This window comes from Drosophila bipectinata, chromosome 3L (genome assembly GCF_030179905.1).
Source record: "Drosophila bipectinata strain 14024-0381.07 chromosome 3L, DbipHiC1v2, whole genome shotgun sequence".
Classification (NCBI taxonomy): domain Eukaryota; kingdom Metazoa; phylum Arthropoda; class Insecta; order Diptera; family Drosophilidae; genus Drosophila; species Drosophila bipectinata.
In genome coordinates, this window is record NC_091738.1 from 18,250,251 (window position 1) to 18,272,384 (window position 22,134).

A 22,134-nucleotide genomic window follows, 5' to 3' on the forward strand; every position below is an offset into this window, starting at 1 on the left:
ACATACTGTTAGTTAGCAGAAAGGCCAGGGCATCACTGACAGCATGCTGCCGGCACCAGTGTTAGAAAATCCAAATATCCCATCGATTTACCACACTTCCCTACCAAAAGCAGGCCCGGCGTTCTGTTTCACATTTTGCTTAGCAACTTATTTTAGCTCCATAAACAACTTGTAAGTCGACGAAACATTAGTATCGAGAAAATCCAGTAATTAGTGAAATATTCTAGAAGCACAGACAATGGCCGAGACGGAGAAAATCGAAGTGCGCGATATAACGCGCATCGAACGCATTGGCGCCCATTCGCACATTCGTGGATTGGGACTGGACGATGTTTTGGAGGCTCGCGCCGTCTCCCAGGGAATGGTGGGCCAGAAGGATGCCCGCCGAGCCGCAGGAGTGGTGGTACAGATGGTGCGCGAGGGCAAAATCGCCGGCAGATGCATCCTGCTGGCTGGGGAGCCGAGTACCGGCAAAACTGCCATCGCCGTGGGAATGGCCCAGGCTTTGGGCACAGAGACACCCTTTACCAGCATGTCTGGATCCGAGATCTATTCTTTGGAGATGAGCAAAACAGAGGCCCTGTCGCAGGCCCTGCGCAAGAGCATTGGAGTTCGTATCAAGGAGGAAACCGAGATCATCGAAGGCGAGGTGGTGGAGATACAAATTGAACGTCCCGCCAGCGGCACCGGCCAAAAAGTGGGAAAAGTCACACTGAAAACCACCGAAATGGAGACCAACTATGACCTGGGCAACAAGATCATCGAGTGCTTCATGAAGGAAAAGATCCAGGCAGGGGATGTCATCACCATCGACAAGGCCTCGGGAAAGGTCAACAAACTGGGAAGAAGCTTCACCAGGGCTCGGGACTATGATGCCACTGGCGCCCAGACCAGATTCGTCCAGTGCCCCGAGGGAGAGCTCCAGAAGCGCAAGGAGGTGGTGCACACTGTGACCCTCCACGAGATCGATGTGATCAATAGCCGTACTCACGGTTTTCTGGCTTTGTTCTCCGGGGATACTGGCGAGATCAAGCAGGAGGTTCGCGACCAGATCAATAACAAGGTCCTGGAGTGGCGTGAGGAGGGCAAGGCTGAAATCAACCCGGGAGTGCTCTTCATCGATGAGGTTCATATGCTGGACATTGAATGCTTCTCCTTCCTGAACCGCGCCTTGGAATCCGATATGGCGCCCGTCGTGGTCATGGCCACCAACAGAGGAATCACTCGCATCAGGGGCACCAACTACCGCAGCCCCCATGGCATTCCAATTGATCTGCTCGATCGTATGATCATCATCCGCACCGTCCCATACTCCGAGAAGGAAGTCAAGGAGATTCTGAAGATCCGTTGCGAGGAGGAGGACTGCGTCATGCACCCGGATGCTCTCTCTATCCTGACGCGTATCGCCACTGATACGAGTCTGCGTTATGCCATCCAACTCATCACCACCGCTAACTTGGTCTGTCGCCGTCGCAAGGCCACCGAAGTCAACACGGAAGATGTCAAGAAGGTCTATTCCCTGTTCCTGGATGAGAACCGTTCTAGCAAGATCCTCAAGGAGTACCAGGACGACTACATGTTCAGCGAGATAACCGAGCAGGAGGAGCAGGATCCGTCTTCGGGAGGGGGAGCCAAGCGTCGTGCGGAGTCTGGCGGCGGAGATGCCCAGCCAATGGAGCACTAGGGGGTAGAATTTAAAAAGAGCATCCTCCCCGTACATTCTCATGACCATTTTATGATCAATAAATAAGTTTCCTTGTATCTAAATGAAGCGATGAGTTTATTTTATGATTTCTTTGAGTTTCAATAACAATTAGAATTTAATTTTCTTAAAAACATTATAGTTTATAGATATTTTACATTCTTAGAATCACAACTGAAGAATACCAGATTCCAGCGTATAAACAACCATTTCAAAATATTATTTTGATTTACATATTTGATATTTTTGCTTTTAAAATTCAAAATATTTCCATTTTCTGGTCCCTGCCCTTTAATAAACACATCTATGTACAAGTTTGGAATCAATCTTTTTCGTTTAAAGACCCCCATTTGAAATTAAAGAAAACTTTGTACCTAAAAATAATTGCATTTATTCCGTTTTTCAATTATTGAAATTTGCACTTTGCGTGAGCATATCAAAATATACATATCTTTGCATCATCGTTCGCGTTGTATAAAACTTTATACTTTATGGCTTAGGTAAATCTCGATTTGAAGTTCAAGTACATTTCATCTGTAGCAGAGTTGTTTGATTCGGACTCAGGTCTTAATTAAGTCTCACATTTGATCTGTCTAGTTGCTAGTTGTTTTCATTAACACTTAATTTACAATTCCATAACATATATACGACTGACAGTGCGTTTGCTTCCTCGAAATACACTATTTTGTTGGGGATAACTCCTCCTTGACTAGGCCGACGATCTATATATGTGTACAAAATTGCTCTTCAACGGCTATTTAACAAACTTCTAGTTACAGTGGCATATTATTTGGTAAAACTTATTTGGTTAGTAGATCTACAGTTCCAATTTAATTAACATTACGATTTCCAAATAATTGTCAAGGCAAAACTAAAATTTTGAAATGTCTTTAAAGCAGACGCTCCCTCTCGCTCCCCTCCGCTAATCAGCCTTTTTTTCTTCCGGTTTCTTTTCCTCCGATTGGGTTCCTCCCGCTGCGGAGATTTCTTCGCTCTTTTTCTGCTGCACCCTTCTATCCTCGCCAGCTTCTCGGCGCGATTCTCCTCTGGCGAGTTGTCGGTAGGAGTGATAGAAGACCGCCCAACCGATTAGGACAAGAAATCCGTAGTAGTTCACTGCCCCGTAAACCACAATCCATCGCTCGTATTTGAGGAAAACAAAGGCCACCAGGCACCAGCCCATGTAGACAATGTTGTAGGACTTCAGGGCCAGGAAATACACAAGCTTGTAGATGTCCGAGTTCTCGAGAATGTGACCCCACTTGGGCAGCACCACTTTGGTGTAGAAGCGAGCGATCTTAAAATAGAATATAAAGGTTATTCTCTGGCGTGATATAGAACTCTAAAGGTCATCAATTACTCACTTGCTTTTCGGTGCTCACAACCATGTATTCCATGAGGAAGGTCATGTAGTAGCCGCTGTGATAGCCGTGCCAGACGGCCAGGAAACCCAACGCTGCTCCATAGCTGATCGTGCGATTGTTGAGGAACTTTAGCCGCTTGTAGATGTACTGCCCCACCCATTGGTTGGTGTTGACATTAAAGCTCTGCACGTAGTGCTCCATCGTGTTGCCCGTTTCCAGGAGCTTCAACTTGACGTTGCTGCAGCCCGACCAGTCGGGATTTCCCTCGCTGTCCACGCCCCTGTAGGTCAGTCCGATGCAGATCAAGGCTCCCTCGGTGAGCAGCCAGCAGGATATGTATTTGTACAGGCTGAACTTGGCCCAGAATCCCAGCATATAGATCCGGTTGAAGAATGGCTCGCCGGCGAATTCCGGGGTGAGGAAGTACGAATCGGGGAGATAGCTCAGACCAACTTGACACACAATGAGGTAGAAGGCTCCTGCTCCAAAGCGTCGTAAGCCCGCCTCAAGGCTTCCCTCGTAGCCCCGGTACTGGCCATTGATGAAGTTCTGATACCGGCGGTAGGGAAACTGAGGTCCCACCAGAAATCCACTAGGGAAGTAGGCGAATGCCAGCAGTTCCAGCGGCGATGGCAGTTCCTTCAGGGCCGTTTCCTTCTGGTCCTTGGACAAGGATTCTTCGCTTTTCAAGCCATCGGTTAAATCGAAGCCAAAGCCAATCATGCGCAGCACCAAAATGCAGTGGGGCATCGTCCACAGTATGTCGTACTCGTTGCTAGCGGTGTAGTAGTAGCCCAGCAGCAAATATGTCATATGGAATATAAAGTTTATCGTCAGAAAGATGGTCGTTGCTTTGCGCAGAAACAGGGCCAGGAAATAAGTGGTCATGATGCCCAGAATGGAGTGATATGTGTCGTTGCCATAGTTGAAGTAGCACAGTCCAGCGCCGCAAGAGGCAAAGAACATGTGATGCACCACCTTATCGTTTATGCTGGTCAGAAATTTAAGATAGAAGGCAGCGATTGGGTAGCCTATAAGAGAAATTATATATTATTATATATATAGAACCATATCATTATAATGAGTCACAATCGCGAGGTGATACAACTTTGATTGTGAAGCGAGCAGCTTTTAATTATTGTTATATCTTTCCCACGAACTTATCATTAGAGATTACATTGGTAGGCGTATTTCTTCCAATAAAGCTTAGTAGATAATGGCTTCTAGAACATTTAAATAGAGTTAATTTTGAGATTAGAAAGCATATAGCTTTGGCATTATCTTTGTGAATGTTTAAAAGGTTTATGCAAGTTAGCTGACAGTTGTGTAAACATTGCTTGAATGTTTGCCATGAGGGTAATCTTCTACAGAAACAGCTGCTTCTATACAATCCATGTGGCTCATTATCAACACCTCCACGGGGGAAGGGAAGGAAGAACTCTCAAGTCCCACACCCAGCTCACCTGCCAGAATGGTGAGCAGCAGTCGCAGCGCCTCCACGGGAACGCCCGCCGTCTCAGCTATTCCATCCATCAGGCCGCGGTGGGGCAAGACCTCCATGTATTCCGGCATGCTAAATCTGGAATAAAGAGTTTCGCATCTTATCAGTGATTCGGCTCGCGTGTCCGACGGTTCAATGTTCTCGGGGCCCTTATCAGTGCAATTGTTGTTATTATTTATGTTAATGTCGCTTATTACGCAAATTTGTTTCTGATCATTGATAGGAGGGGGGCGGGGAGAAGGGGAGCAGAGCAAGATACCAAACAACAACAATAACAACAAACGAGTGCACTTGGTCAGGGTCACTGAAAACGCCAATGACGTAGTAGTGGCTCCACCGAAAAAAGATGATTTCCTTGACGCACTTGTCACCCGCGTCAATTTAAATAATTTATGCTTATTGATTTAATGGCCAAGAGTCGAAAAAAGTGAATGGGGAGAAACAATCGAGCGGCTTAAGCTAAATCTAAAAGTTGGCCGAAATTACCTAAAGCCAACTGGACCAGTGTGGCCAGCTTGGGCAGTATTAGAAAAGAGGATTAACCCATGGCTTTTATATCCATATATCAAAAATATAAGCCTTATTAACTAAAACCTATAACTATTTTAATAATTTTATATTCAATAATACTCTAACTTATTAGAATTCGATTTTATTAGACATTAGAAGAGCCATTAAGGGTTAAAAAACGATCTAAATTGCAACAAGTCTTTAGTAACGCTCTCTGGTCACACTGCAGACCAACCAACAATTGCATTAGTTTTTAAAAAGTTAATCTTATGAAATTTGATTACTCAGACTTGTTTTGAAGTTCACAACAAGGGTCACGGGTCTATGACCAGTCAGCCAAAGGGGTTGTCCGAAGGAAACACCATTTAAATCATAAAATTGCCATCGGGTGAGATATTGTGATAACGTTTACGTGTCACTGACATGGAATTGTTGAACTTTATCATGACTAATGAAAACTAATGAATTGCAGCAATCCTGATGCCAAACTGGCACACACGGGGAACAGCATGCGTCGCAATAACTATCCCTATCAGCCCCTGAACCAGCAGCCACCGAGCTCTGGTCCCGCCAACCACGATTCCTTGGAGGCGGAAAATGAACTGGCAGCCGAGGAGCTGAAACAAAAGATCGGAGCCCTCAAATCCCTGACCATAGATATAGGAAATGAAGTCCGTTACCAGGATAAGTTGTTGCGCGGCATCGACGACGATATGGATAGGACGAGTGGCTTTCTGGGAAATACAATGACGAGGGTAGTACGACTGGCCAAGCAGGGCGGTGGATCCCGCCAGATGTGCTACATGTTCCTTTTCATCCTGCTCGTTTTCTTTATTCTTTGGATAACTCTCAAGTTTAAATAGTTTCTTTTTTGTTTGCTAAAATATATATACTAAAATATTTTTAATGAAGAAATAGCATTTAATTAATGCGAGTGTTTTTAAAAGGACAAATATTCAATGGTTATTCCTAATTATTCCCAATATTCTTAAAAGATGTGGTCTTTTACCCCGTAGATCACTATAAACAGCGCTTTAAGATTTATTAAAATATATTCTTACAAATTTTTATTTTTTCCGTAAAGAGAGAATAATTTTGGGCTTAAATTACAAAAGACACGTATATAATTAAGGTGTAAAGGGTGGGTAAACATTGCACTTAAACTAGTGATGATTATGATTATCAGACATGATACAGTTTTCGCTTTCACTGATTCTAATCGCTCATATGCATTGACTCAATTTGGAATACCATTTTTCAGGGTAAGCCTTTGTTAGACAGGGAGATTGGGATTCTTTAAAAAGTGGATTTTATATCACCATGAAATATTCACATTTGTGCGAATTCGATTCGAGTAAAATGAGTGAAAATGAAAACTGCAACTGCCAGGCAGAGGCTGCGTTTTAGTCTGTGGCAGCAGCTATGCGTGGAAGGTTTTCATTTTTTTGTTCCGCCTACTAAAGTCGGGCTGATCTAAATCATCATCGTCATCGTCGCTTTCGACCTCATCCTCACTGAGGAATTCTGCATAGGGATCATCGCCGTTTGAACATTCTAATGCTCGAACTGGAGAATACGAATTAGTTAATAGATTTTCATATAATGTACAAGGATATAATTATTACTTTGTTGATCCAGTATGATATTTTGTTTTTTGATCTCTTCGATGTCTTTTTGGTTCTCGCTGATCTTCCGCCTCATGGTTTGTATGCATTCAGTGGTCTTCTTCAGGATCTGTGCGCGACTAGCCTGTGTTACAAACATCATACTTTGTTAGAATTATATTATTTTCTATACAATCTGTTGCTTCTTACCTTTTCGCCCTTCAGCGTTGGTACCGCCTCCCTGAGGTTGGTGAAGCTCTCCTTAATGTGATCTCTCCGCCTTCGTTCCAACGCATTATGATGAGCTCGCTTTTCGGCCTTTAAAATAAATTAAACTTCAATCGTTTAAATATGTAAACAATTTATCGAATTTATCAACCAAAAAAAATAACAACAACAATAACATGTGCGTCTTGTTTATCAACAAAGTCAACGTGCGCAGCCACCTTTTGCTTTTGGGATACTCACCTGGGTGAAATTTGCAGTGCTTGTGTGTCGAGAGGAGCCTAGGCCGTTGTCCGAGTCCCCATCATCCTAAAAAGGGTGTTTATATTGCGTTATTTTCCATATACATAAATAAATTTATGATTTTAGTCAGTTGCTTACGTCACTCTCGATATCAATATCCCTGTCGTCGTCGCTCATACTCATTGTTTTTTCGTTACTTCTAACACTTGCACTGCAATTTAAAAAATAGCCAACGCGGTTCAGAGTGTATAATAACTCTGGAAAATGTTTATGTTTACGAATTTTGTAAATAAATATATTTTGTTGTTGGTTCGCACGCTCTTCCTAGAGGAAAATATCCAGTGTTGTGAAAACTGTATTTTATTTTTAGTGTTGCAAAATCCATATTGGGTAATTGGTTGGCAACGCGAAACATTAAAATATGTTTCTATTTTCTTTTTAAAAAATGTGCTAGAACTTTGCTCAAATATTTTTTTAATTTTCTTAAGTATTAAATCCACTTTGCAGGTGCGACCATTTAATTTATAAAATTCACAATATTCAATAACACATGTTGTAGTAAGACCGTTCCTTGATATTTCGGGAATGTCACGCCGAACAAACTGAAAAATTAGCCGAATTCAGAAAGTCAACACTATCAAGTTCTATTTATTTCCTTTTTTACAATTAATTGTTGATTATTTCATGGCTTTTCCTACTACAAGTGCCCAGCAAGCAGACACAACCCGCAAGATCCTTGAGGAGATCCAAACCAAGAAGCAGCTGCTTGCCGGGGGGATCATAAATTTGGGAATCAACACTCAGGTACTATTTGTTGTGGAATTTGAGGATGTTGGCACTTATTACGTTGAATATATGCTTTTCAGATGTCCACTCCCCAGTTGCTCGGCCAGCCGACGACAGTGACACCGGATTTTCAGCTTGGTGCGGGTGGCATAGCCGCCAATGCCACGCCTACGGCCCGCGCTGCATTTAATCCAACGAGCTCTACGACTCTGGGCTTCTTTGTACCTCAGGATTCGTATTTTGGAAATAGTTTCTTACCCGTGCTGCCGCGCCTTGAACCTCTGCCGGCGACCATTGCCACGCCCCCCACCACCCCCATTAACAACAAATAATCTCGTTACGTAAATCCACTATGGCTCGTTTAAAGCTGAAGAAGCTGGAGGAGTACCTGCAGGGTGTCGACGGTTTTGAGCAGCCTAAGATCCTTTTGGAGCAGTATCCAACGCCCCCACACATCGCTGCCTGTATGATACATCATATGCAATCTCAGCATGAGGACATAGAGGGGAAATTGGTGGGAGACCTGGGTTGCGGTTGCGGAATGCTTAGCATTGCGGCTACTTTCTTGGGGGCCCAGCTCACAGTGGGTTTTGAATTGGATGGCGATGCAGTTGATACGTTTAGGGGTAATGTACAGGACATGGAGTTACCGAATGTGGATTGCGTACGGACGGATGTCCTGCAGTTGGCTGGCAGCAAGTGGGAAAAGACTTTCGACACTGTGGTCATGAACCCTCCATTTGGAACTAAACACAATGCCGGTATGGATATGCGGTTTCTGGAAGTAGCTCTAAAGTTGGCAACCGGCGCCGTCTACTCCCTGCACAAGACCTCTACACGGTAGGTAGACAATTTTAAAAGATTTCTAAATTTTCTAACACCTCCTCTTCATTATTTCTCAGTGCCTACATTCAAAAAAAGGCCCAAGAGTTGGGTGCCCGAGCAACGGTGGTCGCTGAACTTCGCTATAACATCGATGCTAGCTACAAATTCCACAAGCAAAAGTCCAAAGATATCGAAGTGGATTTTTGGCGATTCGAGATCTGTAAGAATTGACCGCACCCAATGGCATTTTGGAAATTATTTTTGTATTTAAAATTATTGAATTATTGAAATTAGGACGATTATACAAATTCTAATTGAATAAAATTTACTCTACATTGAAGACGACACCCTGGGCACAGGCCAACTCTCCGGAGTGATTAACTGTGATAGTGGCCCTCTTGCAGTACTGTTTCCAGGCATCCGATCCGGACTCCCGACCACCGCCAGTGGCCTTTTCGCCACCAAAAGCTCCACCAATCTCGGCGCCGTTAGTAGTGGTGTTGATGTTCACGATTCCGCAATCGGAGCCACTTGATCCAATCCACTTGAAAGCCTGACCGATGTTCTCGGTGAAAATAGCAGAGGAGAGACCCTGCTCCACCTCGTTGTTCCATTCAATGGCCTGCTCCACATTCTTAGCCTTCAGGATATAGACGATTGGCGCAAAAGTTTCGCGATGGACAACGCTGGCATCATGAGGCAATCCCGTGACTACAGTGGGCTCCACATAGAAGCCATCTCGCTGTATGACCTTCCCGCCGAAGGCAACCGTTCCACCCAAGGACTTGGCCTCCTCGATGGCTTTCTTGTAGTTCTCCACATTCTGCTGCGTGTGGACGGGACCCAGGAGAGTTTGTGCCTCCAGTTGGTGACCAATCTTAGGTATCAGTTGCTTGTATTTGCTGACCAGAGCTTGTACAAACTGATCGTGAAGCTTCTCGTGTACTATGATCCTCCTCGTGGTGGTGCATCTCTGGCCGCTGGTGCCGATGCAACCGAAAAGGGCCGCTTCCAGGGCCATCTTAACGTTGGCCGATTCATCGATAATCAGGGCATTGTTGCCGCCCAGTTCGAGGATCACCTTTCCAAAGCGTTTCTGAACTTCTACGCCGACATCCCGACCAGTTTGGCAGCTGCCCGTGAAGGAGACCAGGTTTACTCGCTTATCGGAAACCAAATACTGACCAACATCGGTGCCTCCTTGGCAGAGAGTAACCACTGGCGGCAGGTTGTTTCTCTGCAAAACATCGGCCACAATCTTGGTGGTGGCCACGGAAACCAAGGGGGTGCTGGGTGCTCCCTTCCACAGAACACTGTTGCCGGTGGTTAGAGCAATAGCAGCATTCCATCCGAATACCGCGTTGGGGAAATTGTATGCCGAAATCACACCGACCAATCCCAGAGGACGCCAAGCCTCCAGAATCGAGTGATCAGCACGCTCCGAGTTGATCAACTGACCGGAATAGATCCTGGAGAGACCCACCGCATAGTCGCAGATGTCGATGAACTCCTGCACCTCTCCCTGACCCTCACTATAGATTTTTCCCACCTCCAGGGAAACGAGTTTGCCCAGGGGTTCCTTGTACTTTCGCAGCTCATCTCCGATCTGGCGGACTATTTCGCCTCGAACAGGAGCGGGTACTTTGCGCCACTGCTTGTAGGCGTCCACAGCCAGTCCTATGGTCTGCTCCAGTTCCTGGACCGTGCCCTGACGCACTGTGGCTATGGCCTGGCCAGTTCCAGGATCGTAGCTGGTGACGCTGGGGCCACGTCCCTGCCAATGACCCGAGTACACTCCAGGATTTTCGCGCTCCAGTCCTAGTTCTTTCAGGAAACTGTATTCCGGTTGGTCTATCAGGAATGAGGAGGAGGAGTAGGATTGGGAGGCCAAACGACGGGGCAAGGCCAGTCGGGAAAGGTTTCTTAAATTCGCCAGCATGCTGTAAGAAACAAAGAAACTGTATTAACCTGCGTCTTCAAGACCTAATTTCTTGTGGGTACATAGAAATCCTCATTCAAACATGGAGCAGAGCAAGAGAAGATTTATGGATTACTGATTATACGCTGATACCGCGGCTATCGAGCGATAACTGCCCGCTACGCCTGTTTTCTGGTTGCTGGCTGGAAAGTTTTTTTTAGATCCCCAGCAGAGCGCATCTACTGATAGCATCTTAATTGACACCATACTCACATTGTGTATACGCCTCCGGATCCCGAGTCCTCTACCGTTCAAGTCGCAAGTCAATTGTCAACTGAGAGCAGATTAAATTCTGAAAGAGCTGGCCAGTCGGCAATTGCGGCGGCTTATCACCAGCGTAACTTGAATTAATTCCAGAGAGGGAATAAAGAGAAAAGCAGGTCTTATCAGTTGGTATATGCATAGTACATACAGTGGCGGGCAGAAGTCTAGAACCGGCTCATAGTTTGGCAGTGGATTAATGTATAAATCATTTACGACACTCTTCTAAGGAATCGAATGATTTTTGGCGAATCTCGGACTCCCATGCATTTTCAGAATTTTTAAAGAGGACCCTCCAGAAAATTTGAAAAAAAATCTTTAAAAAAATTTGTGTTCGGGTTTTAATGGAAATGAATAGAGAACCGATCTACAAATCATTTGAGACACTCCGGTTAAGAATCGGATGATTTTTGGCGAAGATATAGCTTTCGCAGGGGCGAATCTCGGACTCCCATGCATTTTCACAATTTTTGAAGGAGACGCTCCAGAAAATTTTAAATAAATGTTTAAAAAAAAATTGTGAGCGTTTTTTAATGGAAATTTGTAGAGAATCGATCTACAAATCATTTAAGACACTCCGGTTAAGAATCGGATGTTTTTTAGCAAAGATATAGCCTTCGCAGGGACGAATCTCGGACTCCCATGCCTTTTCACAATTTTTCGGGGCATTTCAGAAAATTTGAGAAAAAATCTAAAAAAAAATTTGTGCTCGGGTTTTAATGTAAATGAATAGAGAACAGAACTACAAAACATTTAAGACACTCCGGTTAAGAATCGGATGTTTTTTGGCAAAGCTATAGCCTTTGCAGGGACGAATCTCGGACTCCCATGAATTTTCACAATTTTTGAAGGGGACCCTCCAGAAAATTTGAGAAAAAATATTTAAAAAAATTTGTGTTTGGGTTTTAATGTAAATGAATAGAGAACCGATCTACAAATCATTTGAGACACTCCGGTTAAGAATCGGATGATTTTTGGCGAAGATATAGCCTTTGCAGGGGCGAATCTCGCACTCCCATGCATTTTCACAATTTTTGAAGAGGACCCTCCAGAAAATTTGAGAAAAAATCTAAAAAAAAATTTGTGCTCGGGTTTTAATGGAAATGAATAGAGAACCGATCTACAAATCATTTAAGACACTCCGGTTAAGAATCGGATGTTTTTTGGCAAAGATACAGCCTACGCAGGGGCGAATCTCGGACTCCCATGCATTTTCACAATTTTTGAAGGGGACGCTCCAGAAAATTTGAGAAAAAATCTTTAAAAAAATTTGTGTTCGGGTTTTAATGGAAATGAATAGAAAACCGATCTACAAATCAATTGAGACACTCCGGTTAAGAATCGAATGTTTTTTGGCGAAGATATAGCTTTTGCAGGGGCGAATCTCGGACTCCCATGCATTTTCACAATTTTTGGGGGACCTTCCAGAAAATTTGAGAAAAAATCTAAAAAAAAATTTGTGATCGGGTTTTAATGGAAATGAATAGAGAATCGATCTAAAAATCATTAAAGACACTCCGGTTAAGAATCGGATGTTATTTTGCGAAGATATAGCCTTTGCAATGGCAAATTTCAGACTCCCATGCATATCCACAATTTTTGGAGTGGACCCTCCGGAGAAAAAGCCTTCGTAGGCCTAATATCAAACTTTGATACATATTCACAATTTTTGAAGTGGACCCCTATGGCCGCTGCTTTTTGGCGTATCGGTATTCTCATTTTGTTACCCTTGGAAACCGCTGAACTCAATAGGTTGTTTGTTCGTTAGCGAAAAATTCGCATTTAGTTCTTCTAAACTGCCGGAAACAAAGTAACGCCTAAAAATGGAGGTGCTGGAAGAAGGAAATTTAATGGACAGAGTTCCTATATTACTGCAGCGAGATCTTGAATTTTATCAGGTATAGGTAAAACGGATTTCTTGTTATTTTTATTCAAATGTTACCCTTATTATACAGACACATCAGCGAGTCCTTCAGGAACCAATTTGTTCTGGAGTTGTGGGTGGAAAATTGGATTTTCCACGTTATGCGTCTTTTGCAGCCATTAAATTAATTCGGTGGTGAGTATTATAAATTATAATTCATGAGAGACTCATTTAATTTAAATTTTATTCCAGGTGGGAGGATGAGTACTTTGCCTCTTATCGGAAGCCATCGGGACTCTTGCATACTGAGAAGGAAATGAATGAGGGAGATTTTGTAAGGGTTTTGTCATAAAAATCAGTATAAATAATATTTGTATTCCAGACTAGTGTTACCATTAAAACTTCAGATCCGGATAAATTTGTGCAGTTAGTAACGAAATCTGCAGATTTATTACTCGAGCATATCCATCGCCTTTCCCAGGAGTCCTTGGATCATGCCGATCTTTCGGTGCTCACAGCCACCATTGGAGCTGCATCATTGGTCAAGAACTCCCTGAGTGTCTACATGCAGGCGGCTACAACAACTATTTGTCCTCCAAAAGGAGATGAGAAAGGTGGAGCCCTGAAGCTTAGTTTCAAGCAATACTCCCAAATGTCGGAGGCCTTGGCTGAACGCCTCCTGGATCTTCATTGTCGCTTGCTATTGCTTTACATTATCCAGGATGCAGACTGTTTGCATTGGGAGGATACTCAGCCCTTTTTTGAATCCGAAAGGGGTTCCTATACCATCCAGATGTGGTGGCACTACATGAGGGGCTCCAAAAACGATCTGTGGAACTCAGTGCCTCCGAAGATGGCCCAGAAAATCTTTGCTGGAATGCTGAATGAGACACTAAGTGTCTTGACTGTTCGATATACCCAGATAGTGACCAGTGTGGCACGATCTCAGTTGCATTTGGTGGATATCTGCAACATGCTGCTCTGCATAGCGGAACTGCTGCCACATATTAGCGAGAGTGGGGAGGCATATGTGGGGTTGCAACTAAGCAACCAGAGTGTTATTATCAGAGACATTCATGCCAAGTGCCGGGAGCTTTTTTACTGCCTTTTGTTGAGAGGAGCTCCTCTGGGAGTTCTTTCCAAAGTAAGTCTGTTGATTACCTATGGAGACTGTTCTGAAGTTATTGTTACAAGGTTTTCCGCAAAGGACTAGACAACATGGAAATGTTTAGTTCCCGTCATGGGCTTCCTAGTGCCTGGATTATATTCGCTTTACCGCGATACTTTCCCAAAGAACAATCCTGCCAGTGGGTTACAGAATTCGCCGATCTTTCTACCAACACCGCCATATCCCTGGACTTGAGAGTCTTACTGGCCTTTCCCGAGGCCGACTGGTCTTATTTGCTAAAGATCCTCTTGATGAGAGACGCCTATTTGACGGGAATTATAATTAGACACCTGATGCAGCATTTGCCGTCTTCGGAGAATTTCAAGAATGTGGCCAAGCATTCGTTTACCAGCGCCGAGGGAGCTCCACAGAAATGTGAGGCTTTCTTGTGTCGAGGAGAGTGTTTTAACGTCACCGAGTCTATAGCTGGAGATATAGGTGAGATTATTTCTTATGCAATAATATTAAAAAACTTTACTTTTGTTTCCTAAAAGATCCTGTGGGTCAGTCCAACTACCAGATAGTCCTTTCCCTTACTTACTTGGTGGTGGCTGTTGGCAAAGCCGTTGACATCAAATCCTGTCTGATCAAAACCCTGGAGGAAAATGCGGTCACCGGATGGAGCGATTGCCTGGACAAGCGTCAAGTCTGGAACCAGAAGAGGACCCCCTGGCTGGAGGCCATCATGCACTTTGTATACCCCGTACTAGATTGCGTTGTGGAAATGCTGATCAATGCGGTGGAAAATGGTGCTAGCATGTACCAGGCCATGTCCTTGGCCCTTACTTGTGTCTCGGAGATCTGGGATTGCATTCCAGAGGGTCTCTACAAGATCGCTTCTCTGCTGCAGGACATTATTCCGGTTTCTACAAGGCCTCTAGGTGATTCGGTGCTCCTTCAAGTAGTTTTTGCAGCTCTGTACACGGAACTCATTAAAACCGCAGAGGTCCACGAGCAAAGTGAGTTTTTATAAAAATTTGGTTACAAATTTAACTATTTTTTTCTTCAGACAAAAATGAGGAGAAGGCCTCCATTTGCTATTCCATCTCTGAGGCCATTTGCTCGATTGACGAGGACGACAAGCACACGGACCAGATCGAACTGTTCCTCAAGCAGGCCAAGGAGAGCATTAACTTGGACACCGATTTCGGTGGGTCAGTGGGAGGCAATAATCGAGGGGCCGGAGGCATGAGTGCTGTAAGCACCATCAAAATGGATGACCTGGCCCTAACGAATGCCGAATCGGATCGCCTCAGCCACAGTCCCCCGAACAATTACGCCATGGAAATGGATGTGGGAATCGCCGACTATATAGCAGAAGTTTTGGTCAGCGATGTCCTGACCACAAATATTGGTAAACAGGCCCTGAAAGTGGTGTACAACTATCTGAAATTCAACAAGGATTGGCTGCTGGAGCAACTGGGAACGGGCGACAACGATCCGAGTCCCTTTCAGGGAGTTCAAGGCCAAAATATCAAGGAGGCGAAAACCTCGGTGCTCCGGTCCATGTTCTTTATTGGTAATAATACGCCTTTTGACCAGCTCTTAACGGGCTCCATGAAAATAGACTATGTCAGCTGGCTGCAGATGCCATTGTCGCTAAATCCGGAGAGGACATGGCTGCATTTAACCAGACGCTGTGACTTCCAGGAGGATGCCAAGCTGGCCCTCCCCGAAGTAGCCATGGTGGCTGGTATTACCAAGATAATGAAGCGGCGCAAGGAGTTCCCCAAGTGAAGGCCCCATTAGCATTGAAGTGCACTGAAATTAATTTTTAGTAGAAATATTTTAGTAAAGAACATATTGCTTAGAGCTCAGTGGTTTGACTTTGTTTTTGTGGTTTCCTTTACGTTGCAAACGGAAATGAAATGTTTTGAGTGTGGGGTCGGTGTGAATTATGTCGTAGATGCTGGAGAGACATTGGAGCTTTTCCTAGGGGTTGTCGGGGACGGCCTTCCACTTTGGATGTCATTAACGCCGCATAATGCAAACAAGACTGACGATAGGTACCTTGGCAAGTGCACAGCACAATAAGCGAGGGAAGCTAAAAAAAATATTTACTCGAGCTTCTCCCTGAATTTCCTCCCTATGCCCCAGTGGTCTGAGATGGACTGCCGAGGTGTGGGGGTGCCGCAGCAGAAAATGTTTTTGTCCACATTCTGCGTAGACGCCTGGCTCTTGGCAATTGCTCAGCTCAGCTCCTGGTCGTCTTTTCAGCTTCCATTTGCCGCTGACACTTCGCGCTCCCCATCTAGCCGGTTATGAAAATTACTGAAACGTAGCCAAACGGAGGGAAGCAGGTCGAGAGGGGTGGAGGGAGGACCAGCAGGACGAAAGCACGCACACACAAGGACACGCCAGCAAAGGCAACTCACACAGGACAACGTGACAAATAAAATCCAGCTAGAAATGGTAGTAACAGCTTCGGGGTAATAATGACTTTAGCATGGCCCCTCCACTTTAAAGTGAGAGGTTCTTTAATTTTGCAAAGTTAAAAAAAATGAAACTAAAATATTTCTAGTCTATTTTGATTAATTAAACCAAGTAGGCTTTTGAAACATCAAAAAAGGCATTGACTTACTCGCATTTTTTAAAATACTATATAAGGAAGGCATCTCCTTTGGGTCATCATCACTTTAGTGCTGGATATCCAACGGTGGACTTCTTTATTTCAAAATAAATATTTTATTTTGTTATTATTATTATTTTTTTGAGTATTTATTTTAAATTTGCCTAATTTCAATATCTTGTTTCTCGTGGAGGCATGTTTGCTGACGCAAAAGGCTTACATTATTAAAAGTCTTTTTTTTCTTTGAGTACATAATTTATTATTTTCAATAATTTTATTTTTTAATCGCTAGAATTGCAATGGTTTTTCGAGGATAGAAAAAAAATGCTAAACGAGGTATTACTTCTTTACTTTTTTATTTTTTAACAATAACTTTATTTCATTTGAATTTACGTGAGTGCCTAAATATTCTTGAGTCTTCCGTTCGTATATCTGTTAAATTTTTCACATTTTTTTTATCCTATTTTTCAAATTTTAAGAGAAGAGAAATAAATCCAGAGTGACATTTCATAACAAATCAACTCGATGGCTTCGTATGTAGAGCCGTCCTATTGGCTGGCTCCTGCTTTTTCACTGCTTTTGCTTTGACTTTGCTTTGCTTTCTAGCTGCTACAAAGTTGGCGTCTGCTGTGGTGGCAGTAGCAGCAGCCTCAACGGCGACTCTGGCTTGGGTCCTTTGGCTGTGACTCCACTACGAATGTGCCCAATCTGCTTGGTCCTTTCATTCAGTTGGCGGTGTTGGAAGCGCACGGACGTTCGTTGTTTAGAGCACGGTCATAAAGTCAAGTGGCAAAGTGGCAACTGGCACCTCACAAAAAAAATTAAAGGGAAAAAAAATTAAATTAAAATAAGAATATAAAAATGAAAACCTAGAACGCCAATAAAAAGGGAACAAAAGTGTGGCAAGTGACGTGCGGGGCGAAAGTGTAAATGCTAACGGTAATTTGCAGACATTAGTTCTCACCCACACACACACACCCACGGCCAGGGAAAGACCGGTGATTAAATGGTATGGAAGGAGAAGTGTGAAAAGTGTCACAATACGCATACGCAGCGTATGCCCGCGTTAAATACTTAAATTTAAAAGCTTAACGACCTGCTCAGTGCTTGGTTTGAAATTGAAAATGTTTGTCGTATTTTGGCCACTTAGCATGCCAAGCACGTAGCAAAGTTTTGTGATGTGGATACGGCTCTTTGATTGTTTTATTAGCCCATTTTGTGTGGGGTCGTACATATAACCAAAAAAAAAGGAATAAGGAAAATACTATAACCATGAGCCAAATGCAACTGCAACAACCTCAGCAACAACAACAATGTCGACGACAACGACGTCGTCATAATCACCAGTCAGAGCCTTGCGAGTGTTTGCGTCCTGTGATAAGAGTTTTTGGTCTGCTGACTTCATTCGGTAAGCTCAAGTGCCTGGAAATCCAAGCGAAATAAAATAACTCACAGTCCAGGTGGACCCCCTGCCTCTAGATAATGCCAATCATGATGGGGTTATGGGATGCATGTGCATGTGAATATCATACATGCACATATATGTATATGTACATCATAGCTGTCTGATTTGTCCTTTTTTTTCGGAATATTTACCCTTGACAAGTTGTAAGAAATGCTTGCGAGTGGATATCCTGCCTGAGGATATGTTGAGTGCCATGGCTTATTACATTTGTTGGCATTCAATGGAAATTCTAAGACCAAGCTGGTGAATAGGGACATTTTTATATTGGATTCTTTTTTGTTATTCAGCATCAATATTGTTTGTGCTTCAAAGCCATTTTCTGGTTTGAAATAATGCAGTATTTCTTTAGTGACGCATACTAAGAATCTCAGGCGTATTTTTTGACTTCCGATAACTATAAATATCGATATGTAATAAACTTTCTCTGTTATAATAAAATCATAGTAAGCAAGAACATTATGAGCATTTTCATTCAAATTCTTTATAAAGTAGGCCTTGAATTTTGTTGTTCCAACTGAACTCTTTAAATAAGTTCATTCAAGTGCTGACTTTGCCACAGAGCACTCCATTATCTTTGTCAACACATTATTTCTGATTTATATTTAATTTATTTTTCTTATGGTAATTTACTGTATTGTATTAAATATACTTGACTAATTTTTATACCCTTGCAGAGGGTATTATAATTTTGTCCAAAAGTGTGCAACGCAGTGAAGGAGACATCTCCGACCCTATAAAGTATATATATTCTTGATCAGGATCACCTCCTGAGTTGATATGAGCATGTCCGTCTGTCCGTCTGTCTGTCTGTTTCTACGCGAACTAGTCTCTCAGTTTTAAAGCTATCGTCTTGAAACTTTGCACACACCCTTCTTTCCTTTGCACGCAGTATATAAGTCGGAACGACCGGGATCGGCCGACTATATCTTATAGCTGCCATATAACTGAACGATCGGAAATGACCCAACTTTCGTGTTTTTGAAGATAGAAAGCTGGAACTTGGTACAGATTAAATTTTGATCCATCCTACCAAATTTCATAAGGATCGGCCAACTATATCCGATGTTTGCGATATATATCCGGTTTTAGCTGCAAGGGTATATAAACTTCGGCTCCGCCCGAAGTTAGCTTTCCTTTCTTGTTTTGTTTTAAAATTTAAACTGAGCGATGGTTCTTGTAATCCACGACTCATGGGCCTATTTTTTCAATGTTTTATTTTTATTTATTCAATTAACTGTCTGCCTTTTTTTTAAATATTTTTCTTTACATCGCTTGGTTTTTGTGCTCTGACTATCAAAGGTCCCAATATCATGGATCTTATTTTTGAATTTTTTCATTTTACTGCATTTACTTTTTCTACTTTTTTCTTTACTATTTTCTTTAATTACTTGTTTGGACTATAGTAAATTTGATAGAAATAAGGATCGGTATCAGTTGATTCTAAGTCGATTTTAATGTTTTTTGTTCACATATTTTTCTATTACTCTGAACATCTAATTTACTCACAATATCTATTTTTTATCGAGAATGAATCTTTTTATTTTACTTTTTTAATTAACTGTCTTTATTTTGTACTTTTTTTATATTTTTTTAAATCTTGAATTGCAATTATTGTTACGACAGGTCAAATTTAAGGAAACTCTTATACTATATCAATCTAAATATGAACTTTATGCGTGATTTCTTAACAAATGATTTTTTGCTTTGAATTTAATCGGAGGAAGTATTTACATATCAGTTCAAGTTGAAGTCAGTAGTTTATCAGTTAGTAGTAGTGGTAGTAGTCAGAGTCGTCTTCCATTAGATTGAAACGCCATTATTCAACTTTTTTTTCTTTTTCTAAAATTTTTTTTTTTTTAATGTACATATATTCAGAAATGGACTATTGATTGAATTTAATTTATTGACATTTTTAATACTCAAATTTATCTCCCTTGCAATCGAAAGAAAAGCAATCATTTTTTATTCTCTACTTTGATGGCCATCTGGTGCAGTTATCAAACTTGGCTTAAACGCTTATCACGACCAATCATAACGGCTCTCAGCCCCCGGCCCAAGTTTTCCTTAATGCGCTTCAAATAGTGCAGCCACCATTTTTTCCAACCTTCTGGGCTTTTGATAAATTGCTGGCTGTAGCATAACAAAAACCTTTTGGGTCAAGTTCAGACTAATTTCCTTACAAATTGTTGTGGGGTCTTTTATGAATGCAGTGCAACCCAGAAAAACAAAGTATAAAACTTGATATAGTTCATAAACCCCACTGAATAGAGGACTCGGAAAAACAGGAGTCGAGCTAAGGTTATTCTGTCAGAGCCATTAACAAGGCATTGGCCTCTATGCAGCTTGCAGTTCGCATCCTGTGCCAAGAGTTGATTTTCCCCCAGTCCTTCCCTGGCCCCTCTCTTTCCTCGTTCTCGGCCAACTTTTCCATACGTTCGACAATGAGCTTTGTTGTTAGCCTTTTGGCGCCAGCCATCCGCCAAGTTTCCTCTTGGAAAATGTCCTGACCAAATCTATTTTCCCCCCATCGCTTTCAATTATCCAGATAATTTTTGCATGTTTTTTCGATATCCGTTTTTCGAATTTTTTTCCCTTCCGTTGGCAGTATTTAATGTAATTGCTCTGGTTTTTGGTTCTGATATTCCATTTAAATATATGGCTCATCTATATATCTGTGGGCTTTAATCTGATTTGTTTTTCGCGGCTTGGCATAATAAAAACAACTTAATTAGATTGAGTTTTTATGAGCGGAGACAGGGGCGTGGTGGCTTTTGTTGGCCATATCTTATACATTGGAAGTGGATTTGGGACAAAAGCAGGGGGTCCATAATGTGGTTGGAATATGAATATTTTAGGGGGCGGTTTGAAAAAATTTTCGAGGGTTTTCAAAATTACCCAAAAGGTTTTCAAAATTAAAAAATGTTTTAGAACATAAGTTTCTGGTAAATACATTTCTATTTCACTAAAAATATTTTTTTCCCATAGATATATAATTTTTAAAACACTTCATAAATTTTCAAGAAACCCTCGTTTGCCTTTACTGGCTTTGAATTACATTTTATGGCCCTTGCTTGGTAAACAAAAAAGCCTCAACTCAATAAATATGCTTATAAATATATTTGCCCAGACGAAATCACATTATTTTATAGGCTCATTCAAGGATAACACTTCCTCCGGCTCCTTTCCACCCCCCAGACAAGAACCCCCCGCACCCAAGCAATGTTCCTAAGCCATTTCTCATTTCAGTTATCTGCGGCGTAGGCGTTGATGTCTACATGCATGGCTATCAGGCCGGGCTCTACATAGTGTAAGTCAGATATCCGATGCCCCCAAGAATTATGTTAATTTCTTGTTAGTTTTTCAGCCGTGCTGGTAATGTTCATTGAGATCAAGTGGCTGGTAACCATATTTTTGCAGCTTCAGTGCGCAGAGTGAGTTCAATTGCACAGAAAGAAATCTTTAAGATTATAAAATTGACCTAAATCTTAAAGTAAAGGTGACACTTATTTCCCTATCTTTCAGGGACAATTACCAGCGGAGGTCCTGCAGCTGCCTGGCCTGCTGGCGTTTGTCAGCGATTTGCGGAGGATGGCGCCCCACGCCCGTGTACGCGGTCATCGGCATCTGCCTAATACTCTATCCCCACAATTTGTGGCTGAGCTATGTGGCCGGAATGTTCCTAATACTCCTCGGCCTTCTGAGACTCAGCACGCTGTTCCGATTTAGTCCTTCGAAGGACGAAGGTCTCTTGCCGCAGTGCGACTTTGAAAAGTGATGGCCGACAATGAAGAACTTTCGCCGGTATTTGTTTTTAATGTCTGTTTGTTTTGTTTTGACAGGGTCTCCAGTTTTGTGGATAATATGGAGGATGACTTCGCGGGGATAAGCGCCTCGCAAACGGCCTTGGATGATGATGACGATGCGGAGGAGGAGGCCGACGACCATCCGGGCATAGACGATGATGTTTGCTAATAGTCTAGATATATATCGTATTGTGTTCTAATATTTACGTTGGTTGAGTGTAATGTGAGGTCTTGGATTGGATTAATGTGCTTTATTTAGAAAGTAT

General features: G+C 42.6%; 9 protein-coding genes across 14 annotated transcripts; 6 read left to right on the top strand and 3 right to left on the bottom strand.

Annotated features, from left to right (window-relative positions):
• Nucleotides 1-31: 31 nt before the first annotated feature.
• Nucleotides 32-1,771, top strand: rept (RuvB-like helicase 2 rept). 2 transcript variants are annotated; one of them, XM_017252243.3, is made up of 2 exons: nucleotides 32-171; nucleotides 228-1,771. In XM_017252243.3, the coding sequence occupies exon 2, from the start codon at nucleotides 239-241 to the stop codon at nucleotides 1,682-1,684; it is 1,446 nt and encodes a 481-aa protein (XP_017107732.2). In that variant the 5' UTR covers nucleotides 32-171; nucleotides 228-238; the 3' UTR covers nucleotides 1,685-1,771. The 2 variants fall into 2 exon arrangements, with proteins under 2 accessions (XP_017107732.2, XP_017107733.2); XM_017252244.3 differs by having other exon boundaries at nucleotides 77-171; nucleotides 231-1,771.
• A 298-nt stretch (nucleotides 1,772-2,069) lies between these two features.
• Nucleotides 2,070-5,072, bottom strand: nes (lysophosphatidylcholine acyltransferase 3 protein nessy). Of its 3 annotated transcripts, none has more exons than XM_017252239.3 (4): nucleotides 5,054-5,072; nucleotides 4,530-4,645; nucleotides 3,067-4,097; nucleotides 2,070-2,999 (listed from the first exon to the last, which is right to left on the bottom strand). In XM_017252239.3, exons 2-4 carry the CDS (start codon nucleotides 4,636-4,638, stop codon nucleotides 2,625-2,627), a joined length of 1,515 nt encoding a protein of 504 aa, XP_017107728.2. In that variant the 5' UTR covers nucleotides 4,639-4,645; nucleotides 5,054-5,072; the 3' UTR covers nucleotides 2,070-2,624. The 3 variants fall into 3 exon arrangements, with proteins under 3 accessions (XP_017107728.2, XP_017107730.2, XP_070136587.1); XM_017252241.3 differs by lacking the exon at nucleotides 5,054-5,072 and adding an exon at nucleotides 4,932-5,053; XM_070280486.1 differs by lacking the exon at nucleotides 5,054-5,072 and adding an exon at nucleotides 4,932-5,046 and having other exon boundaries at nucleotides 4,530-4,666.
• Nucleotides 5,073-5,280: 208 nt separating this feature from the next.
• On the top strand, nucleotides 5,281-5,992 carry Bet1 (blocked early in transport 1). The gene is made up of 2 exons (XM_017252218.3): nucleotides 5,281-5,465; nucleotides 5,550-5,992. The coding sequence occupies exon 2, from the start codon at nucleotides 5,587-5,589 to the stop codon at nucleotides 5,938-5,940; it is 354 nt and encodes a 117-aa protein (XP_017107707.2). The 5' UTR covers nucleotides 5,281-5,465; nucleotides 5,550-5,586; the 3' UTR covers nucleotides 5,941-5,992.
• Nucleotides 5,993-6,116: 124 nt separating this feature from the next.
• Max (MYC associated factor X) lies at nucleotides 6,117-7,494 on the bottom strand. Its single transcript, XM_017252215.3, has 5 exons — nucleotides 7,288-7,494; nucleotides 7,150-7,215; nucleotides 6,892-6,999; nucleotides 6,703-6,826; nucleotides 6,117-6,643 (listed from the first exon to the last, which is right to left on the bottom strand). Exons 1-5 carry the CDS (start codon nucleotides 7,330-7,332, stop codon nucleotides 6,498-6,500), a joined length of 489 nt encoding a protein of 162 aa, XP_017107704.2. The 5' UTR covers nucleotides 7,333-7,494; the 3' UTR covers nucleotides 6,117-6,497.
• Nucleotides 7,495-7,748: 254 nt separating this feature from the next.
• On the top strand, nucleotides 7,749-8,267 carry LOC108132701 (SOSS complex subunit C homolog). Its single transcript, XM_017252216.3, has 2 exons — nucleotides 7,749-7,953; nucleotides 8,016-8,267. Exons 1-2 carry the CDS (start codon nucleotides 7,834-7,836, stop codon nucleotides 8,265-8,267), a joined length of 372 nt encoding a protein of 123 aa, XP_017107705.1. The 5' UTR covers nucleotides 7,749-7,833.
• Nucleotides 8,268-8,287: 20 nt separating this feature from the next.
• Nucleotides 8,288-9,100, top strand: Mettl5 (Methyltransferase like 5). The gene is made up of 2 exons (XM_017252214.3): nucleotides 8,288-8,775; nucleotides 8,838-9,100. The coding sequence occupies exons 1-2, from the start codon at nucleotides 8,288-8,290 to the stop codon at nucleotides 8,989-8,991; spliced, it is 642 nt and encodes a 213-aa protein (XP_017107703.1). The 3' UTR covers nucleotides 8,992-9,100.
• On the bottom strand, nucleotides 9,007-11,130 carry Aldh7A1 (aldehyde dehydrogenase 7 family member A1). The gene is made up of 2 exons (XM_017252213.3): nucleotides 10,952-11,130; nucleotides 9,007-10,700 (listed from the first exon to the last, which is right to left on the bottom strand). Exon 2 carries the CDS (start codon nucleotides 10,697-10,699, stop codon nucleotides 9,086-9,088), a length of 1,614 nt encoding a protein of 537 aa, XP_017107702.2. The 5' UTR covers nucleotide 10,700; nucleotides 10,952-11,130; the 3' UTR covers nucleotides 9,007-9,085.
• Nucleotides 11,131-12,751: 1,621 nt separating this feature from the next.
• On the top strand, nucleotides 12,752-15,791 carry LOC108132697 (uncharacterized). The gene is made up of 7 exons (XM_017252212.3): nucleotides 12,752-12,897; nucleotides 12,955-13,058; nucleotides 13,116-13,197; nucleotides 13,246-14,007; nucleotides 14,058-14,469; nucleotides 14,526-14,990; nucleotides 15,041-15,791. Exons 1-7 carry the CDS (start codon nucleotides 12,823-12,825, stop codon nucleotides 15,766-15,768), a joined length of 2,628 nt encoding a protein of 875 aa, XP_017107701.2. The 5' UTR covers nucleotides 12,752-12,822; the 3' UTR covers nucleotides 15,769-15,791.
• Nucleotides 15,792-17,023: 1,232 nt separating this feature from the next.
• On the top strand, nucleotides 17,024-22,123 carry LOC108132582 (uncharacterized). Of its 3 annotated transcripts, XM_017252020.3 has the most exons (6): nucleotides 17,024-17,133; nucleotides 17,207-18,008; nucleotides 21,312-21,372; nucleotides 21,422-21,496; nucleotides 21,588-21,836; nucleotides 21,905-22,123. In XM_017252020.3, exons 2-6 carry the CDS (start codon nucleotides 17,873-17,875, stop codon nucleotides 22,035-22,037), a joined length of 654 nt encoding a protein of 217 aa, XP_017107509.2. In that variant the 5' UTR covers nucleotides 17,024-17,133; nucleotides 17,207-17,872; the 3' UTR covers nucleotides 22,038-22,123. The 3 variants fall into 3 exon arrangements, with proteins under 3 accessions (XP_017107509.2, XP_017107510.2, XP_070136082.1); XM_017252021.3 differs by having other exon boundaries at nucleotides 17,028-17,539; XM_070279981.1 differs by lacking the exons at nucleotides 17,024-17,133; nucleotides 17,207-18,008 and adding an exon at nucleotides 18,598-18,686.
• The last annotated feature ends 11 nt before the right edge of the window (nucleotides 22,124-22,134 follow it).

What these genes read in the sequence shown, in the direction of transcription:
- LOC108132697 (XM_017252212.3), top strand. Translation starts at nt 12,823, where the DNA reads ATGGAGGTGCTGGAAGAAGGAAATTTAATGGACAGAGTTCCTATATTA. An exon ending in GTCTATAGCTGGAGATATAG is followed by an intron (nt 14,470 to 14,525) that starts GTGAGATTATTT and finishes GTTTCCTAAAAG; the next exon opens with ATCCTGTGGGTCAGTCCAAC. An exon ending in CGCAGAGGTCCACGAGCAAA is followed by an intron (nt 14,991 to 15,040) that starts GTGAGTTTTTAT and finishes TTTTTTCTTCAG; the next exon opens with ACAAAAATGAGGAGAAGGCC.
- nes (XM_017252239.3), bottom strand. Translation starts at nt 4,638, where the DNA reads ATGCCGGAATACATGGAGGTCTTGCCCCACCGCGGCCTGATGGATGGA. An exon ending in GCTGCTCACCATTCTGGCAG is followed by an intron (nt 4,098 to 4,529) that starts GTGAGCTGGGTG and finishes TTTCTCTTATAG; the next exon opens with GCTACCCAATCGCTGCCTTC. An exon ending in TTGTGAGCACCGAAAAGCAA is followed by an intron (nt 3,000 to 3,066) that starts GTGAGTAATTGA and finishes TTCTATTTTAAG; the next exon opens with ATCGCTCGCTTCTACACCAA.
- LOC108132582 (XM_017252020.3), top strand. Translation starts at nt 17,873, where the DNA reads ATGAGCCAAATGCAACTGCAACAACCTCAGCAACAACAACAATGTCGA. An exon ending in TTGCAGCTTCAGTGCGCAGA is followed by an intron (nt 21,497 to 21,587) that starts GTGAGTTCAATT and finishes CCTATCTTTCAG; the next exon opens with GGACAATTACCAGCGGAGGT. An exon ending in CCGCAGTGCGACTTTGAAAA is followed by an intron (nt 21,837 to 21,904) that starts GTGATGGCCGAC and finishes TTGTTTTGACAG; the next exon opens with GGTCTCCAGTTTTGTGGATA.
- Max (XM_017252215.3), bottom strand. Translation starts at nt 7,332, where the DNA reads ATGAGTATGAGCGACGACGACAGGGATATTGATATCGAGAGTGAC. An exon ending in ATATTGATATCGAGAGTGAC is followed by an intron (nt 7,216 to 7,287) that starts GTAAGCAACTGA and finishes CACCCTTTTTAG; the next exon opens with GATGATGGGGACTCGGACAA. An exon ending in GCACTGCAAATTTCACCCAG is followed by an intron (nt 7,000 to 7,149) that starts GTGAGTATCCCA and finishes TTTATTTTAAAG; the next exon opens with GCCGAAAAGCGAGCTCATCA.
- LOC108132701 (XM_017252216.3), top strand. Translation starts at nt 7,834, where the DNA reads ATGGCTTTTCCTACTACAAGTGCCCAGCAAGCAGACACAACCCGCAAG. An exon ending in ATTTGGGAATCAACACTCAG is followed by an intron (nt 7,954 to 8,015) that starts GTACTATTTGTT and finishes TATGCTTTTCAG; the next exon opens with ATGTCCACTCCCCAGTTGCT.
- Mettl5 (XM_017252214.3), top strand. Translation starts at nt 8,288, where the DNA reads ATGGCTCGTTTAAAGCTGAAGAAGCTGGAGGAGTACCTGCAGGGTGTC. An exon ending in CTGCACAAGACCTCTACACG is followed by an intron (nt 8,776 to 8,837) that starts GTAGGTAGACAA and finishes ATTATTTCTCAG; the next exon opens with TGCCTACATTCAAAAAAAGG.
- Aldh7A1 (XM_017252213.3), bottom strand. Translation starts at nt 10,699, where the DNA reads ATGCTGGCGAATTTAAGAAACCTTTCCCGACTGGCCTTGCCCCGTCGT.
- Bet1 (XM_017252218.3), top strand. Translation starts at nt 5,587, where the DNA reads ATGCGTCGCAATAACTATCCCTATCAGCCCCTGAACCAGCAGCCACCG.
- rept (XM_017252243.3), top strand. Translation starts at nt 239, where the DNA reads ATGGCCGAGACGGAGAAAATCGAAGTGCGCGATATAACGCGCATCGAA.